Consider the following 21192-nt stretch of genomic DNA (forward strand, 5'->3'; position numbering starts at 1 on the left):
TTTTAGCTTTTAAGAGGCTTTATACATGCACCATCTACGAGGATCTTTTGAAAGGTAGATTCTGGAATCTTCGAGATCGTTAAGACTTTCGACGAGGCTGTATTACGCCCGGCTGCTCTTACCGACAACTTTGCGAAAGAAGATAAAAAAGAAAAGTACAGAACAGTTGCTTCAGCTGTGAGATTCTCTATAGAGAATTTTTTATGGTCAACTGATTGCTGCACGTGGGTTACACTTTTTTTCCGTTACGTTTGAGCTATGTCTGTACCGAACAAAACACTCAGCTTCTGAAATCCGGTTTAAAAAATAATATTAGTGTGTGGGTGTGCACTATGTGCGCATATGTGTATAGAGCAGGAAAATTGAAATAATTTCGCTAACAATTCAGTACCGACATGTCGTATATTTTTATTTCTGTAACAATATTTCATTTATATATGCAATGCTAAAAATCTTTTATTAATTATTTGTCGACGAATATATTAAGCGGCCATTAATTTTATTGCTTCAAGCGTAACAGGGAAATTGATATTTATAATAAATTTATTTCCGCATGTTGATATATGTACTTAAATGGAAAGAAAACGCAAATTGTCGTTTTAAAAATTTCTCTAAAATTATTAACTAATATTTATGACAAGATTGTTATACACAATTGGTTAAAAAAGATTTCATCTTCTTGATACTGTAGAGAAAAGTAATTTTTTAAACCCATAATCAAATTGATATTGATATCTATTTTAGAGGATCTCTTTAGGTTATTGGTCTCACATTTCGCACACTTTTCAATCTTTTGACGATCGATATGCAATTAAAGTGTTCGTTAATCTTGTAAATGATCCGATAGTAGCTAGTATCGACAGATGTAATTACATCGTGTCGAAACAAGCGATCCAAATAAGGGTATAAAGTATTCTAACTTTTTCAAGTCGCATTTGCATTTAATATATTTGTTATATTTAAATTAATAAATCTTGAGTTTACCTACAGGAAACATTGCAAAATAATTCAAGATCCTGTTTAATTTTGTGTGAATTGTTTTTTAGTTTTTTAAAATAATATAAAAAAAAAGAAATAGAATAAGACTTACGTAGACTAGAAGGTTGAAATTAAATTAGTGCTGAAATCCTCAGAAATTATTAACTTTAAACTCAAAAAGCCATAATTCGTGCTCACGTTTGTATGGATACCTTCGTTGCCGATTTATTCGAAGAGAATTATCCACAATGACGTTCACAGGTGGGCCATCTCGTATATGATGCATTCACAAATACTGCAGCACATATGTCTACATCGCTCGACGCACGTGTACATGTGTATCCGCCGGTTCCCGAAGGAGGCGTTAACGCAATCCACACAGTCCCGATCCCTCGCAAACGCGCGATACCATCGAGACGATATCCTCGAATGCAATTTCAACTATTAGTATAACTTAACACCGAGATAGAGTATACGAAATAATGCGGCGCGACAGTAATGCGCGAGATGATACGGAACTACCTACAATGTATAAGAAGGAAAACTTGTGGTGAAAGTTGAGAGCGTGTTACGAGTTAAGATTCGAAGATATATATAAACTTCTTATCTTTCCCAAGCGGACTTGAATAGAATATTAATTTCAGACTTAGCTATAAAGAGACATTTAATGTTGAACGTTAAAACGTGAAAAGAAGCGTCCCATCAAGGGGATCTTTTATAGAGAAAAATCGACTCCAAATTGGTCAAAGAGTCCATGGGCGGAAGAAAGAGTACCCGGAGCACCCTGTATATTCTCAATGAATCACCTCTTAGTCTCAATTTCTCGTCATTCAACGTTCCCGTAGCCTCTCGCCCCGGCCCAATTAGATTGAGATCACTTCGCCAGGAATCGCGCGACTTTCTCGATGCTATATTGCGCGCGCCTCCCCGATCAAGATCGCCGGACGAGAACGGTGAATTCATTCGTGCGAATATCTCACTATTCGCGAAGTCTGTTACATGGACGGTTAACCAGGTCAAAGGGAGTCAATTGCGTGTAATCGACCTGCGCAAGGTACCAAATCATCGCTGGGGTTCGCCGGCGGGCCACGGGAAAAAGAAATGAGAAATCAGACCGAGACGGGGGAGAAAAAAAAAGAGAACAGAAACCAACCGCAGCGAGTTCTAATAACGCGAGACGAGGTTGAGTAGGTGAATAGACGAGGCTGCAACCGGGGGAGGCGTGGGTCGTTGCCGTTATCATACGCTCGAATCGGAAACCAATTTGAAAGCAATACCGCGCTCATCGTCGCGGCTTATCTGATGAAGGGAGCTCGAACAAAACGCTCTTGGATCCGGCCCCGACGATTCCGGCCGGGCCTACCTGACGACTTAAGCGACTTTAACGCCTCTCGGTATTTAAATCGGTTTCTCCTCTCCGACGAGCCGTTCCGTTCCGTGACTCTCATCGCTCGCCGCCGATTCGCTCGTTAGGAGGTTGCACCATTGCCAAATCGGGATGGTGAAACTCTCGTCTGGTTTTTTTTTTCTTATTTGATCGGGAACTATTATTTATGAAAAACTCGATAAATTATCTTCCTCGGAGTAGGATTATTTTCTCCAAATAATCGAAAATGTCAGCGGTAAATTCTGATCTAAGCTTCCGGCTTGTGCGATTTCGTTCGGCGTTAGGAACGCTTCGGCGAGCAACGCTTCGCGCGGGCGACCTCGTATCGAGGTTCACGAACTCCCCGGCTGCCCCGGGATTCGGATGAAAAGTGACAAACGAGTGGGTTATAAATTCCGGGGTCCTCTTTTACCCGCTATATAGGTTTATTCGAGGAGGTTCTTTTCCACGTACCACGCCCTCGACTCTGCCTCCCAAGGAGTTGTAAACGAAGGAGGCAACGTCGTGCCCACGCGGTCGTACGACCCGACTTCACACCGAGAGAGCCGTCAATAAATCCGCCGAAAAACAAGGGGGATTCCACCCTGTTGTGGCAAAGCCACAAGAAAGGGGCGATCAGCTTTAGAATTTGCCTAATTGGACAGCGAGATCCCTTTTGATCGAAAAGCAACATTCCCTCGGAAAAAAAAACATGTATTGAAAAATTTACGAGTAGCCACTGACCGCTCTTTAGATATAAAAAATTTACGATCCTTAAGTACGCCTCGGACCCTTCCTTCACCCTACGCGGCTGCGGGACCGCAGAACTCGCTTCATTATATCCTATTATTAGTGAATCGATCCCATCAAGGGATTTCTGAGCGTCCCTTACGTGTATCCCTTACAGACACTTCCTCCACCCCCTGCGGACTTTTACTTTTTTTTTTCCTCGAACCCCGAGGTAATTCAATTTGCGGGGATCCGACATGATTAAACGGGAACGCTTTCCTTTCATATCCGCGGTCAATTGTGAATACGCGCGTAGACTAGGGATGATTGAAGACCGAGGAAATATTCTTCGTGAAATGCAGCCTCTCTACTCTCTTGTCATCAGCCTTTGACAGCTGTAAATAAGACAACCGTAAAAAATGTCGGCTAGCCGAGCGTAATGAGTCATTCTTATACAATCAAGGAGATTTCAATATCTTTAAAAAAACTTTATAAGCTTTATATCAGCTAGGGCACCTCAATACGTTGACAAATCTGAATAAAATTTTTCATTTTTACTCTTGGCCACGAAGGGCATATTTGCAAGAATAAAGAAAAAAAGTTTCTCGATCGTCCCTAGCGCCGACATGTTTGCGCGGAAATAGCCGACTGACAGGTTGAAGGTTTGAAAAATGCGAGCGGAGGAGCAAATCGACCAGCAAGAAGGGACGAAGACACGGTGTTAGCCAGCTGGTGAAATAATTTACCGTGGAAATCGCTTTTTTTTTATTCTGCACGCCGCGAAAGAAAAACGTCGTCGAGGAGAGATAAAGGCAATTCGCGCACGTAAAAAAAAAAATAGTCGAAAGAATGGTCTGAAACTTCTAAAATCGTTGATGTTCCCGCTGAATGTCGCTGGATATCTCGAACAGATCGAACGAGTCGGAAGGTTGGGATCTTATCCTGCAAAGACATTTATCAACCTCTTCCTGTGGGGACTGCTCTCCGACCATTCAATATTATCTGTTGTTTTCATTTGAAGTTAAATTTTTAATTTCAAACTTATAAAAACTCTAATCATTAATTATATATTATTAATAGCTCTATTATTAATGGCTCTGGATTTAATTAAAAAGAAATTAATCATATATTGATCACGTATAATTTAATCTCTCTAATCTTTTCAATTGTAAGTAACAATAAAGGCACACTTGTATTAGATGAAAAATAGTATCATTCTTATGCCATTTTATTTTCCGATAACGAAGAATTTATTATTGCATTCATCAAAGCATACTTGCTTGCGTATATTGCTGATAAAACCCGTCCGTGTCCAATTCCATGCGTGATATATGATTGTCAAAGGCTGCAGATTCTCCGTCCTGATTTTTCATTATTACGCTTTGATACCGGACGCTTTTTCCCAGTATTTTTCAAGGAAAATCCAGTTTCCGAATTTTATTTCGATACCCGTCCTCTACGCGCACTATTATTCGTTCAACTCTTACTACTCTTCTCGCGCATAACATGCACTTCTTTGATACGCGGCAAACGAGGGTTTGCCAAACACATCGCCGTCATACGAGCGCGATACGAGCGTCGTGAACGTTAACTTCAATATCGGAGTTGTCAGACGTTTCCTCTTCCGCTTCGTACTACGGAGGAACGTCGTTACTAGTCATGCCCGCCCCCCTCCCTTACTTTCTAACATTTTTCCATAAAGCTCAGTCGAACATAGCCACGGTGGTTTCGTGTGGTACGTGCAACGGCAACTTACTCGCCGTGCGCGAAATAAATTTTACATCAGCATGATTTTGAGAACATTGATCCAACATTAAACATATCGAACACGGCTTGCTTCGAATGGATCCAGACGCTGGAATTGTGCGAAGTTTGACAGTGAACTGACAGCGAGCCTCTACGATGCATTATTCACATCGATCTGCGGGTTGCCTGACTGGAAAATTTCCGGATAGTCTGATTGCGATAGTTTGAAGGCAAGCGATGCTAAGCCACGGCGTTGAACGACGACGTTGACTATAATTCTAACTGATTGTACGTGATTATACTTACAGTTTTCCGTGGCGTTAGTAAATTTCATATTTTTCAATCACTTTATGATATTAAATGAGAAAATTAAATAAAAAGAACAAGACTAACATTTACAGAAGGTAATAAATAAAAGTTAAAATTAATAAAAATATCTACAAAGCGTGAAATATAAAAAGAAATTTAACAAATCGGGATATCGAAATTGTAGTATCTACTTGCGTCATTTTGAAGGCGAACTTCACACCCAGTTAAATATGAAGCACAATACGAAAACGGTGTTCTTTGCAGGACAAATTGCGAAACGTATCCGCGAGAGAGGTTCAATTTTGTTTAATGAGTAGGAGGTGTTCAGATTTGTAGAGAGCCATGCGAGAAAGTTTCGCGTACCGGTCCGTAGACGAGAGAAAAACAGCTCTGGGAGGTCCATAGAGATTTTATCGTCTAACTATTGGGCGGTTATATACAGCACGAACATCGAGATAGTTTACTGTATATTATATTATGAGATTCGGTATATCTGAATTTTTAACTAAGCACATTTTTTATTTGGAATAAAGAGTGACACGTTATATATGTCTGTAAAAAAATACCAGTATTTCTCTCGATTTCTTTCCCTAGCAATTATATATATTTGCTCAAATTAAAATTTATCGAAGTTATGCTTAGACAGCTTTTACGTTGGAGAAATTAAAAAATTTATCAGATATCAAAACATAGGATTTTTATGACGATCAATTTTTTTTTACTATTTTCTATGCATTGAATTATGTAATTCCGTCCTGGATTTCTTAAGCATATCGACAAAACTGCCAAAAAATAAAAGCTGCTGTCAATAAAATTACTAAATACTGCGCAAAACAACGCAATCGAGGTAAAAATACCTTCATAAATATAATTCAATAAAATGTCTATAAATGTTCTTATGGGTCATGAAATCGAATGGTTTGACATATATCGAATAATAAAGAGCACATATAGCGCTTTAGAAATATTTTATTTAGTCACGCTTCAAAATGTATAGAATAAAACTACACATGTTTGTGCGATATTTATATATTAAATGCATTTCGCTTTACTTTTTGATCATCTTCGATCTCAATTTTGTACAAGGCGCGATTTGTTAGAGTTCCTCTAAACTCGATTTAACGAAATAGGATAAAAACACCGCATTACTGTCGTATTCTTTCTTAATAAAATCTTGTTCTTTCCTCAGTTAAACGTCCGTGCTACGTTTGATCCGTCCTGAACGATTTTCCGATTATATGTCATCTAAACAGACTGTCGTGCCCACAGGCCATCGAGTGCTTGACTCATGGTTTCGCCGGACTATTAGAAGCGAAGTATGATTTATGGACGCTCGTAGTCGTCGCCATAAAATCGAACTTCGTCCCAGAGCGCAGTTTACACGTAATATCGCGATTTCGATCGTGATCGTCAACCTTATTCTCCCTTTTGGTTACCTCCTCCTTTTCCTTAGGTTAAATGTGAGTGCGGAATTCTAGAAAAATCTAGATTTTACAATACTTATCAATAGTGTCTAAAAGCAGCTAGAAGCAGTCCAGAAGCTGTCTCTACTGTAATTACAATATAACTGATAAAGGCACGATAGATAGATAAAAGGCAATTTGTTTGAGAGACCCTATATATTTTGAAATTTAGCGCAAGTAAAATGTAGTTTTTTGCTCATTGTGTTTAAATACATATAAAGTACATGCTTTTGCGAGTATAACTTACGAATATATATTTCGCCAGAAGATACATACAAATGAGTTTTAATAATGCGTTCTATATACATGAGATACACGAGATATAATGTATCTTATCGTCTATATACATAATATACGTTCTGTATATACATATACATGAGATAATTTACATCTGATAATAATAGTAAAATCAAAGGTTTGTAATACGCGAAGATGATGGTAATATTTTATCCACTTTATCTAAGACATCGGAAAATGTTACGCATATATATTATGCATGTATAGAAAGCGACTGCATCTTACATCTAAGATGGTTTGATCGACTCGTAACCGTCACTTTTGTCGAGACTCTTGAATAATATACTGTGTTAGGGTCCCAAAGTGCTCCTTGGAACTAGCCGATATCGAAACGCGAGCCCGCTCTTAAACAACAATCTTCTTGCGGAAAGTCTTGTCCGAAAATCTTTATAACGCGTCTTATAACGGTTTTCAAGATTGTTAGTCTACGGCAATGGACTTCCGTTAACTTAAAAGCTTCATTTTTGCTTCCTCATAGAGAAAGCTTTGTTTTCGTTAAAAAAAAATTTTTTTTTAGCCAAACGAGTGTTACTTGATATTTCCGTCGTTTGGGTGAATCATTATCAATAGATTGTTATATTAATTTTTGTTGCTTATAATTTTTATACCATCGATTTATATACCATTCTAAAATGTAATCAATTTACCTAGCAGTATGTAGCAGAATATTACATAAAGAAAAAAATTCTTTATAATATTATAAAAATATAAACTGTACGAAACAGTATAAAAATACAATTATTTTATAATAGAGATCGTAAAAAGTTAAAATATAAACTAGAATGACCAAGGATATTCTCTTAAGCTTTTTGGAAGTAGTAGACAACGAAAAAGTTTGTTTTTACAATTTATACATGCGCATACCGAATCCATCCAGAAATTATCAAATAATAAGAAATATAAAAATTTCATATATGAAAATAAATGTTCGATAATATAAAGCGGTAAATTTCGCGTACCATTTATTAACTATATCCTGTGATTCTCGAGAAAATCAGGACGTACTATGAGGATACCGGCATATACACCTTTTGAATACATATGCCATATGCTGCTGGAGCATTAAATAAATCAATAGTCTATCTCAAGTAAATCCGGAGGAATACATCGGCGGGAAATACGAAGGGATAGTTTTTTTACTATACGTTTTGCTTCTTTCGATTCTCGCAACGATAAAAGCCTTGATTATAACAAACGGGCGCACAAATGAGCTTTATATATTAAGATGCATTGTGAATAAATACATTGTATGCTATCCTCGGCCGCAGGTGATTAAGGCGCTGCCTGCTCTGATCCATTTCTCATATTATATCCGAGTTGTTTTCCGACATTAAAGTTCTATACGTGATTACGTATATGCTAACATATTTTTTGTTATGCAAGTCGTAATGATAAATGTGCCGTACACGGTAACTGTAAACTGACGTCGTTTATTGTAAATTTGTTTTATTGTCGCACTTAATTTTTTTATTTCCCTAGATTTAAGAAAATAAGAAAAGGAATTTTTTGGGAGTTTGCGGAATATACATGAATGTGTATAGTGATGTTCATAATAGTGCTCACATAATGATTGAATTTAATAGTTTGCGCCAAAAGCTTAATTTAATTGAAACGTAGTTTTATACAATAAATGCTTCATTATTATAATTAAAACGAAATACGATTTTAATAACATAGTATGATTTTTACAACTAAAACTGAAATAGCGGGAATAGCAAGAGAGGAAAAAATACATATGTAATAACAATATTTTTGCGAATAATGAAAAATGTATCCATGATTTTTAATTAAAAAAATTTATTTTTAATAACAAGAATGAAATATTTACATGAAATAGCATTGTTATGCTTCAATATGAATTTCAATTTCAGGAATTTAAAATATTTGATTCTATTTGAATATTTAAACACGTGAATACACGCGCGCTACACGCGTTCCTTCATAAATAAATGCACTGTACTCAGATTAGGTAGGCGGAGGCTCTAATCTGGAAACACGACGGTCCTTTTAGTGCAGCTTCTCAATACGCCGCCACGTGCCTTTGAAACACCTTTGTATAGTTGCGCACGGATGCGATTTCGGTCGAAAATTAATTTTATTCACACCGTGACGTAAAGTACAATCCCGTGTTCTCCTCCTGTAGGTAGAAGCACATTCCTCTTCTTTTTGTGCAGTGATGCCAAAAGGTCATGGACGGGAATAGAAATTCCTTGATAATCGGTGGACAAGGCGCTCGTGAATCCATTTTTCTCGCGTGATTTTAAGACTTCGTTTGCGAGGAGATAAATACACCATGAAGAAACCTGAAACATGTACTTTCCGATAAAAAAAGCTTTATAACGTGTAATCAGAACTCGTAGATATTTCACCATTAATCAGGATTAAAAGTCGTCGTACCGAATGATCAGTTTTAATTGCGATACAATGTTGAAATGTATCTCCTGATGCTATACAATTCAGCACTAATTGCCGTATCATAAATTGTGTGCGCATGTAAATTACAATGCATCGTTAAGCTGAACAGTTTACACAATTAACAGTTATGAATACTATGTATATTACATGGCACAAGAAGCATTTGAGGAAAAATCGTGTAAAACGTGTCAAATCAATTTTTTATAATCGGATTGAATTAGATGCGTATTATGATTTCGTAGAACATGATTTTTTCAAAGTTAAAATTACCAGATTGATAGAATTACAATCGATGTCAAAATTATATATTTTCAAGACGTTTTATAAATTTATTAAAATATATATGATCACACCATTGCGAGTAACATATTACATGATATAATCGTGTCTGATTCTGGCGATATATGTTTCGATTAACTTGTTTCATCGACAGGAAATCTACGAGAAAACTATGAAGAAATTTGTATTCTCGATGCAATGCCGTCGCATTATCGAGGACGACTCGCGCACGCTAGTTTACGGTTTCGATCTTGGAGGGGTAGCCCACGTCGAACTTTCATCGAGCGTAAGCGGGGCCAAGTTAATTACTGGAATTAATGCGGTCCGACGGCGTTAATCCGCGCGCGGCACGCGAGCCAATCAAGAGGTCAGATAAGAATTAAATGGCATCGGGCCGACCGACGCCTCGTTAGCCGTCCCATGTCGGACATAAATTTTACGCTAAGCCCGCGGTTCACCGTTCGACCGGGGTTCACGCCGACAGAAGAGAATCTCATGTTCACGATCGCTCCACTACAAATTGGCCACGCGTTCTTGTGCACGTGCTACTTTGCGCTGTTACATGTGCAGATAGCATACAAGATGGTTATACAAGATGGTTCGCGGATTTAACGTCCATTTTTTCCGTTTTTGAAGATCTGCAGGAAAACGAGTGAACCAAAATTGTAACGATGCAATCAGCGGTGTTTCTTTAATTCATCTTTATGTTTTCATTATAATTTCTAAGATCGATTTAATCTAATATATGTATATATGTAAATACACATGAGCTAGTTTATTTTTAGAACTTTAAAATCTATTCTTAATACAATAATTTAATATTCGCAAAAATGCCTTCCTAGAACTTAAAGGCATATTAATCACATTAAATTTTTGTATTTTGAATTAGAAAAACATTTAAGTACTTTTTGCAAGTTCTATATTCTAGAAGAGTTCATATACAAATAAGCACCGTTAAATGTAAATGATATCAGTCGTTAGGTATATCAATTACTGTGAATTCGATCGTCGTGATTAATCCGTTCGACCGCCTTACTCCTGATCACTGTAATTTTCTCGCTGTCGAGGCCACAAGAGAGACGTTGATTGCAGAGGAGTATAGGTGGTCGGCTGAAGATCGATAATTATGATTTTCCTAAGTGATAGTTAATGACATCTTATAGTTTTAAAATATAGTTTTTGATTATATAACAATTATACACACAACATTACAAAACTGATAATTACGTCTAAACATTTATTCGGTGTCAATCATTAATAATATGTTTTTATTAAATATACAAATTTTTATTAGTTAATAATTAACATAATATTATTGTCTATTGATTTTACTGGCTTTTACCATTACTAAAATAAATCCGAACTGAAAAAGTTCAATCCTTTGTAGGAAATTTTTTCTGTCAACTGCGAAGTTATATTTGAATGTTGAAATATTCAAACGTAAAAAGTAGAACGTTTTATAAAAATAAAATGACTAAAAGTGTGTACGTGCGTGTGCGTGTAGATGAATAAAAGGAGGATCAATTCCATATCCTTTCTTCTCGAATGTATACTATATAGAAAATAATAAATATGTACAATTTAAGAGTCAGAAAGCAAAAAGATACGAAAATATAATGAACGACTTAACTCGTCATCTAACGATATTGATACGATGTTATTACGATAAGTTTACGATTTATGACCACTTTTCATTTGTTTCATTATTTTAAACAGAACTGTTTTAATAACAGCCTGAAAAACATACGTTTCCGAATGAAAGAGCCCATAACGGATTACGTCTGAGTACGCGTCTTTGTGTTAATTCCGAATCTGTACGAGTTCATTTTCTAGGGACGCGCCGAGACGCCAACCGTTTACCTTTAATTATAGGGCGGCACAGGCCTCTAAATTTATCGCTAATAACGTTGCAGCGGACGTTAAGCTCCATCGTCGACGGATCTTTACGGGTATGCGCCGTACGTATGTCACGCGCCGACGTTAAACGAATGCGCGGCGGCGCGAATATATTCGTTCGCGGGACGTGTGCGAACGGTCAAATATACACATCGGTTGATTACTCCGGCGATCCTTTCTCGCGCGCGCGCGGAGCCTTTAATGAAACATGCGGGGAAGAGAAAGTTGGCGTAACCATAAAATATATCAACGCGCTCTCATCATGCTGGAATCTCTTTGTGTGAGTCACGAAAGGGCCGAGTATCCTAAATATGAGCAACATGACGTTCTTGACATTCAATGCATCTCGAAGCAACGAGAAAAGGAAGATATAGTGGTAGATGTACTTGGCACATAAATATTCCCCTAACAATTACAAAAATTGTCGCTCGTTGTGGATCTCAATATTGGTCTTGAAAAAAGAATTGTTAAGATTAATATTCTTTTACATTAAAATTTATATTAAATGAGAAAAATTTGGACTACTTTAACCCTTCGCCCGTAAACTATAATTTGACTGGCATCGTCCGTAATCTGGGTCATAAATGTCCTGTCGTTATTTTGACCTAGTAAATAGTGTTCAAAAAATCTGAAAAAATTCTGTAATACTTGTATACTATCCTATTTTATAATCCCAAAGTTTATTTAGCGATTCATTATAAGATAAATTGTTTATAAATAATTCTTTATGCAAAAAATTGATAAAAATCCATTTTTATTAAAAAAATCATATCTCATTGAGTTTTAAATCAAAATAAAAAATTTCAACGAGGTTTTATAGTTAAATATGTGTACTTTCAAGAAAAAAATTCTGTATATGGGTCATTTTTAAAAAGTATAATTATTCTGAGGATTGAAAATGGCCTTTTTCGGGTTAAGGAGAAATAAGACTTTTAACGTAATTTTTACATTATTTTATTAAAAAATCATATAAAATCGTCTTTCTCGTAAATAATATCTGATATTTGTCGCTTGATCATCCATTGTACCCTGAAAGTACATGTAATTTCTTTTTACACGTGTTTTCATCCACTCAAATTTTGAGGTTATAGGTATATATAATATACACAATCATAAAAAAATATCACTTATATAAGTTAAAAATAACTGTAGTAATATGAAAATGACGTTAAATTAATTTTACTTACTTGCACGAAAGTCTGGCACTGTCCGTAAACTGGGTCAATAGTGGCACTGGACGCACTTTGACTCGCTGCTGGTCAAGCACACACTGGCGAATTCCAACGAAACTTTGGGCATGAGTTCTCCCCACTACCTACTTTTTTTACGAGGGACGGCAAGCCCCCCCCCCTTTTCATTTCGGCGGTATTCTATCTTGAATTTCGGCTTGTGCCATTTATGACCCAGTTTACGGGCGAAGGGTTAAGATTGTTACGAATAATCTCAATCTTTTAATCGGTTGTGTTTTTGTTAAATTTGTACGTTTCATCTCTCTTCGAGCGATTCTTGTTAAATTGTAGTCCGATGTCGTCGGAACTCGGAACCCAACGAGATTGAATCGTTATACGCTTTTGCGAGCCCTCATGACTAATGCCGCTTCCGCGGCAGACAGCCGATTGTTTCAACAAAAATGTATTATGCACCGGCAGCGGCGGAGACCCCTCCCGTCGTAAAATATGAATTCCTCCGGTTGGAAAATTTCGCCGGAACGAGCGCTACGTGCGGCTGGTAAAGGGCGGGTCGTTGGGACGCGCGCGAGTGCACGGGGTGGCTTGTTACAAAAGTTCCTCCTTGTACCGTAATACCAGAAAGTGGATATCCGTTTTCGGGCGGAACTCGGGCCACAATTAAATTGCTTCTTCTTGCGCGCACTCTTTTGTCTCTCTACGACGACCGACCGACCGACCGACCGACCAGATTTACTTTGCCGTGTACCTCGCCGCGGCGAATCGGCTCGCGGAAACGGATGGCGTCTTTCGACGATGGCTGCGGAGAGAGTGCAACCGCGCGTTTCTGCCGCTGCAGCTTCCGCACGAGTACACGAACGGTCCGAACGGCGTTCCAATTCGACGACTAACATCCGTCTGGTATTCATCGTTTGATATTATCGTGCTTGTATATCGCGCATTATATTATGTCACTCTTTTCTCCCTCTTTCTGTCTTTTTTTTTGCGATGAGAATACATGTTACTTCTTTATACGGTTTACAATTGGGGGAGGGGGGGATACTGATTTTCAGCGATTACTTTGAAGAAATCACTTAACCTCTAAGATAGCCTACTCGAATCAGAGACCGTTTCGACGGAATCTTTGAAAGGGTTTTATCAGAACGATTCCGTGATTGGTGATACGCTCGTTGCGCTTCCGCCCTATAAGCGCGTAATATTATTTGATATTAAATATTCATATTAATATTAATATTAATATTCATATTCATATCTATAATATTCTAGAAATATTATGCACTTGTAGGGCGCGTAAATCCGCTCCACGAGACACCAGCCTTACAATCTAATAAATGAAACGAGATAATATACATAGCAGTTTGTAGTGGTTTCGTAATAATTGAATACTATACATTTTTTTTAATACTTCATCTTTATGACATTTCAACATGTGTCGTTCTCCAACGCGTTGTTAATTCGGCTTCCTGATCTCGTGTATTATTCGAGACCATGACGACATGAAACCTGAAACCGCAGAACTTTTTACCCCTTCGGCAATTCTCGACATTTATTTTCTACAGATACAAGACTCCCCCTCATTGTTATCTATTGTAAGAGCGAAAGCGCCATATATCTCAGTGCATGCAGGAACAAATCGCCATATTTTGTGCCATTATCGCTCATTAAATATGAAATCATATAATATAGATATCATAATAAGTATTTATCTAAAGCTTGAAATAATTTTAAAAACTTAACTGATCTTTGATAACTCTATTACAGATATGCCTGCTGGGCCTCGTCGTGAGCGACAACAGTACCATCGGCGATCATTCGATCACAGAGGACACTTCCGAGATCAGCAATATCGGCAACAATCTCGCGGTCGACGCCGTAGATCAGGTAAAACGGTTTCTCCTCACCTTCACTTTTTACCAATCGCAATTGCCTCGCTCCGCGTGACGTATGCGGTCGGATTTTCGAAACCGGTTCAGAAGGTAAACCTTCGTTTCCTATTGGATCAGAAACTTGAAGAATCGCGGTCATGGTTCACACACAGGAGCGGTGAAAAGGGCAAAGTGGCACACGCCGCACGCTCGATCTCGCGACTCGAGAATAACGTGTTCTTACTGTAGTGTACAAGTGCCAACCGCACGTAGGACAGGCGACGCGAAATTCACGTAGGAATGAGGGATAGAAAGAGAATGGAGAAAGAGAGCCGTGGGGAAAATGTCACCGAAAGCTCCGGCAAGAATAAACATCTTTATTCACGTCGGTCGCTCGACGGAAATGGGTCGCAGAAATCGGACAACTGGTGTTGTCGCGTTTTCGCGAAGCGTGCTTTTACCTCGCCTCTAGGTAACTCGCCGAAGAGTTTTATGCGGTGCCTCTCCCAGTTCCGTGAAGAATGTTTTAAGTATTTACTATCCTCCGGAACTTCCGGACGTCACCGGATCCTTCTGATGTCCTCCTGTGATATTTTTCTCTGGAATGCATTTAAATACCGATCGAAAACGCGCGCGGGGAATGCGCTTCTCCTGTTGTTTCCGTTGTAAGTTACTGCTTATTACGCATGACGTGACATCCGGGTCGCGTGTGAATACTGTGGCGAGAGACTTTCCGGCGAAATTTATGACCACAACTCGCGAGACTTACCCGTTACGGTCAAACGTCTCGTTCTTCAGAATTTAACGCTCTATATAGCATCGAAAATTCCTTCCGCCAAATTTAATCCCTTTCGCAGGAGTGACAAATACTTGCAGTCAGTGAATATCCGAGGATCAGCATCCACGATTGAACATTTAACGTATAAAATTTATTTTCTATTTAATTGAAAAGAAGCCAAAATATGAATTACTGAGGATTTTAAATTTTGTGCTGTAAATTCTTAGATCTGCGAATAATTTTCTACTTTGCATAAATTTTTACAGTAGAGAAAGTAAAAGTTTGTATAAATTTTTCACGCCTAGATATATGAAGACATATACGGCAAAATTACATTTTTCTGAAATTATGAAAAAGATTTATACACCGGAGAATTAACAAAGTTAAAACATTACCTCGACAGAAAAATCATGAAATTTTTGTAACATTCCCATTCAGAAACTTCGTGCACCAGAAGTTTCGCTGTTTTATTATTAAGAGAAGTATAATGAAATTACCCCAGAACAGATTTCCGACTGTGTTTTAATCCCCGGTAATCTTTGTTGTCATTTCACTTATTAGGACGTATCTACAGAAATGTAGACAGAGTGTAATGAAAATCGCTCACTTAATATTAAAGTCGAAAAATTGCTCTCGACCGGTTTTGCTACATCCCTTGGCATTGGAATGATTAATGGCTCACGCTTTTCTGGCTCCGGACTGTTCAATTAGCGCGGATCACACGTGACTCCTATAATTGGTCGCTTGTGGTGGATTCTGCTTAAAGTTAAATAGGATTTCGTCTAGCTAAGCAGTAAATTTTTAACGTATCCACGCTCAGATTGATTCAAAAAGTACATCACAGTTGTTCGATTTCCGCACATGAAATCGTCGCGCTTTCACGTCTGCACTTATATATATAATATGTATATCTTTATCGCTGCTATGATAGCAAAACCGTGGGATATCGGAATAATATTATCTGATATATTAGCTGACTGTCTCGAGTTTAATAAAATACTTGTCGTAAATTTCGAACAAATGGAAAATATCAAACTGTTAATTCGACAAGAAAGAGAGAAAGAAATCTGTACGCTTCTGTAAATATATTTGTAGAAACAATTATTTATCGTGTAATTGAGTTCTTTTATACGTAAAATCTAAAATTTAATACAAAATTTAATTTAAAATATTGATTAGAGAGAAACGATGGCTTTTGCAGCCGCATGCTATATACGTATTAACTTCAAATAAACGTACTCGGTGTACGCCGGGCGAATTCTGGTCGAAACTCCTGGCGCTGTCGCGACCTCGCTCTTTTTCCCGGCGGAAGAAATAAGATTTTACCTTTCTTAAGTAGCCCGAGAGAGTGGAAGAGAAAACATTATTGGCGCACTTCTCGACCGCAGTAACGTACGGTAAGAACAGCGTGGCGCGTAGCTCCTTCCCCGCTAGAAATCCAACCCATTCGGTGGATACGCTTAGGCGACGTTAGAGCCGTGCTTGCATGGATGCACTCGCGCCGTTTTCCGACATTAAATCACTTCTACACGCGATTATATGCGCGTTGTATACGGAGTCGGCTGTAGCCGGCGCGGGCGCGAGTCTGGCGGAACTGCAAAGTACATGTAAATTGCCTAACGCACTTCGTAAATTCCGCTGTCTTGCGGAGTAATCGCAATCTTCCCGGAAAGCCGGAAAGGATAACGCGAAACAGGAAAGTATCTCGCTGAATCTCGTCGCGCGGGCCTCGAGGTAAAAGAGAAATATCTTTCATCTCTACGTTACGCATTACACACCGTTGTAGAACTTACAACGTACTCGAACTTTACGTACGAACCGTCACTTTAAAGTTCGAAGCGATTTTCGAACGAGCTGTTACGCGCTATACGTTTGTAATGATTCTTCGAGGCTTTCCTGAGCGAGAAGACTCGAATGGTTACGTTATTCGAGTAACTTTATCACCAACGGTTGTTACGGGAGAAAAATTCTCTTTCGCGATCACTGGTGATATCGCAAGAATTAGGACTTTCGGGAAACTTTTTGATACGGAGTCAAAGTTCCACATTGCTGCGCGAGAAGTCATTATAGAAACCCGTAGTAATTAATGCATCAATTTCGTATTTTTTTACCATATATATATGAATGATAGAAAGGGAAAAAGCGTACTCTTGAAAACTTTATTGTATCCGAATTGCATAAAAAATATTTAAGAGATATAACATTTTTTAATATCCAGTTAATCGATCTCGATTTTAAGTTGCGAGACTAAAGTTCCGAAATATTTCCGTCGTTGCGACGAAAGATATCATTTTACCGAAAAGGAATCTTCATTAGTGCGCTTCCGTAAAACAGTCTCTTACTTCCACGTGCTTCTGGCATTTTAGCGGCGCGCAGGAGGCGACTACTCGACTGAACGATTAAACCGACAAATTTTGCGCAGCCCATAATTCACACCTTGGAAAGGAGACTGTGCCGCACAAGTTCGTAAAATACAGTCGCGTGCTCGACAGAAAAATATGTGATCAGTTTTACGGCACGATCGCGCTGGCGCCGCGACGCCGGAATACCTGAGACAGGCTCCCACGTGAAAACCGTCGCTTTCCTTCCGAATGTCATTCTATTCTCGACAACCGGAAGCCGACTGTCGCGTGTAAAACTTGCAAAACTACCAGAGGCTCCTCGTTATCGCGACTTCCCGAATAGTTTCGCGCACACTTGCCGAAGCGCGCTCTAAATAAGCTGAGAGCCACTGATCGCGCACGTACGACGATGTCGATTCTGTCCTATCTCATTTTTATCTTCATTTCGATAGATTTTTTTTTCCTCTCGCAGGCTCAAACCGCGTCTTACGGTTACGGAGATTGAGGGATGATCGGACAAACTAATGGCTGGTTTGAATGAAAAGGGATCTACAGGAGAATCGCTTTCTCCTAGCAAAGTGCGTTGCACCTTGCGAAATTGAGTAGCTTAAGATAAATGATTATGGATCGGCTCTTATAAAGGTGCCATTTCGACGAAAGTATACTACAACGTAATAAGTGATGGTAATGAACGCATCGTGATTATGTAATCATGTCGAACAAAAGGTTTTTTCGCGCCATTGTAAAATTCGTACGGAAATATTTATTTTCGTTATTGGACGAATTAAGCTTAAGAAGTCCTGAAGAGATAATATAATTTTTTAGTTCTTAATTGGAGTCTATTCTTTACAAGATCTTACAGTAAGACATTGAGAGAAAGAGCTATTGTTTACTTGAAAACTGTTATTCAAGCAAATTACCATATTTTTTGTTACCAAATATTTCCAGTAATCCAGAAGCAAAATACAAATTCACCTTGTACGCGCTTTCGCGTACAAAAGTTCATTCAATTAATATCAAATATTCAGCGGATAACGATAACTCTATACTTTTGTGAGATATTCACGATAACCGAAGTTGCAGCGGATAAGGAAAATAAGGTCATATTCCGTACAGGAAGTTGTACACGATGCATATATCGTGTGTACTTCCACGGGATATTTCACTGTTTCTCGGTGATTGCATTGCGGCAGCGAACATAAAACTAACTTTGCGAATACGCCGCCGCGGCGATATAAGGCGGATTTGAAAAGCGAATTAGGATGTCGCGGCAGTATCGAAATATCGTTTGTTTTCGACGTATATTTTCAGTTCCTCCGCGAATACCTCGCAAATACTCGATGAGATGCGTGTCCCACAAAGTTTTACCGAATACGGAAAATTTGGTATAGTAACGTAGACCCTCCTTCTCCTAATGCAATTCTCGCGAAACGCAGCTTACGCAGCTTCGAAATTGCGAGTGCCTGTAAATTGAATTACCTCGTGCGGGGATGGTAATGGCATCGATTAAAGACGTTTATATGCGACCGATTGCAATGGTTAATTTACTTAGGTCATCGTTATTTAAATTATATTCACGCACGATTTAGACGTTGTTGAAATTGACGAGCGTGGAATTGATCCCACATTTTAAATTTAAAAAAAATTCCAGAGGTTTCGTCGACCATTTGCTGATTAATTTAGATGAATGTAGAAAAAAAAGAGAACTCGCATTGGAGTCCGTAGCGAACAGCGACTTTCCAAGAAGTATTTTCTCGTCTCTCAAGGCGCACGAAGTTCATTGTGCACGGTAGACAACCATTCAGTCTGTACCCGAAACCCGTGCCAACCCTTTATCTTCTAAGGAGTATAGTCGAGCTTTTATAAGAAAATGCAGCGGGATAACCCACGGAACGTGCCTGCCCGCACATACGAGCATTGACCTACGGACTTTATGAATTCTTCTTTACGCGCGGCTAGAAATGCAACAGTCCCAAGGACGCAGGTGCGATTTGAATCGAGAAATCTTTCATAGAATACGTTTTAAATAAAACATTAATCGAAAAGCGTATATTTCTACACAGCTTTATTTTCGCGGGTGATTAAAAATGGCAAATTGAAAATAGATTGCAATTGATAAATTTTGTAGCCAGTTTCCAAGGTAGACAATTTTGTACGAGTAATTGGTTGAAAAAACCCACTTTAATTTAAAATAAAAATTTGTATATCTCTATTATATCTAGTTTTCGAATGGAGAACAGACATCCCGAACATGGGGCATGCATGCACGTTATTTACGATGTTATTGTAAAACGTTATATACATTGTCAAGATATTTACGTAAAAATATATTTACGTAAATATAATATAATATACGTAAATATAAATTTATATATAATAATCTTGATTTTTATATATAATAATTACTTTCTACCATAAGAAGATCATTTGAAAATGCATCATGAATCACTGAAATGACATCACTCCCCGCTGATTAAATTTTCTCAAACATATTAACAATTAATACGGTTTGCTCGATTATCACAAAACAGCGTATCCACGTGTAATTGACTGCTAATAAATTATTTTTATTTTTATAACGCTATATTGTGAATTGCCCCCAGTTGTTCTCTTATATTTGTGATCCACTTTTGAAGAGATATGAATAACTTGCTGCTATCAAATTAATCAATTTGTCTCGTGCAAATTTATACGCAGATTATTAGCAATTTTTCTGGCTAACGTTTTACGCAATTTAATTATCCTGATACTCCATAAAGTCTTCGTAATAGTCCCATGCCATAAAGTCTTCGTAATAATCCCATGTTATAAAGTCTTCGTAATACTGTCATAATAATTTTGTCACTTATTTATACTGATAATACATTGCTATATGAGAGAAGGGGGAATAACATAACATTTTTTTAACGTAGCAAGTGATACAATTTATTTTTATCTTAAAATAATATTAAAATTTTTGTAACAAATATTTTTGTATACGTTTCTTTGTATATGAACAAAATAACTGAGTAAATGTAGATATAAAACTATTTACGTAAAATACATTATGACACAAAACGTATATTGCTTGACGACAAAAAACCAACAAGGGCTTCGAAACGCGAAGCGATCGCTTTAATGCTTGGCCGTGCGTGCCGTTACAATGAGCATCCAAATCTCTTTCTTCGTGCTATCGCACAGAACGTCGCCGCTCATACCCTTCTAGTGGTACTCGCAAAGTATGAAGAGGGTAGAAAACTGTCGACGGGGCACTCGCGACTCTACTACGCTTTAACAACCTAATTGCATTTAACGGGTGTTCGGTTTCGAAGGTATTCTATCATGGTTACACGCGTTGCGGTGCGACTTAACACGGACTGTCTCCGAAACCGTCATACTTAACGACGCACGTTTGCAGAGGCGAACTTGAGAAGGTATGGCTTACAATCACCGTAACTGATACTAATGACATTTCGAGCAGATCGTGTACTTAAGGCACGATTTCCCAGCATACATCCACAAAATGCTGCTCGATGAAACATGAAATATTCATGTAGGAATAT

The 21192-nt window shown here is 38.1% G+C and overlaps 1 protein-coding gene and 1 long non-coding RNA gene across 2 annotated transcripts in view; one reads left to right on the forward strand and one right to left on the reverse strand.

Moving 5' to 3' along the window:
- LOC112454224 (protein madd-4) overlaps positions 1 to 21192 on the forward strand; it is a 183309-nt gene that overhangs the window by 88345 nt on the left and 73772 nt on the right. Inside the window, 1 exon segment of the mRNA XM_025015491.1 lies at positions 14427 to 14546. Coding sequence (XP_024871259.1) covers positions 14427 to 14546 — 120 coding nt within the window.
- LOC112454225 lies at positions 12417 to 12901 on the reverse strand. Its single transcript, XR_003040708.1, has 2 exons — positions 12666 to 12901; positions 12417 to 12507 (listed from the first exon to the last, which is right to left on the reverse strand). It is a non-coding gene; the product is annotated as an uncharacterized LOC112454225 (long non-coding RNA).

The sequence above is a fragment of the Temnothorax curvispinosus genome, unplaced genomic scaffold (assembly GCF_003070985.1).
Source record: "Temnothorax curvispinosus isolate PA1 unplaced genomic scaffold, ASM307098v1 QBEX01004926.1, whole genome shotgun sequence".
NCBI lineage: Eukaryota > Metazoa > Arthropoda > Insecta > Hymenoptera > Formicidae > Temnothorax > Temnothorax curvispinosus.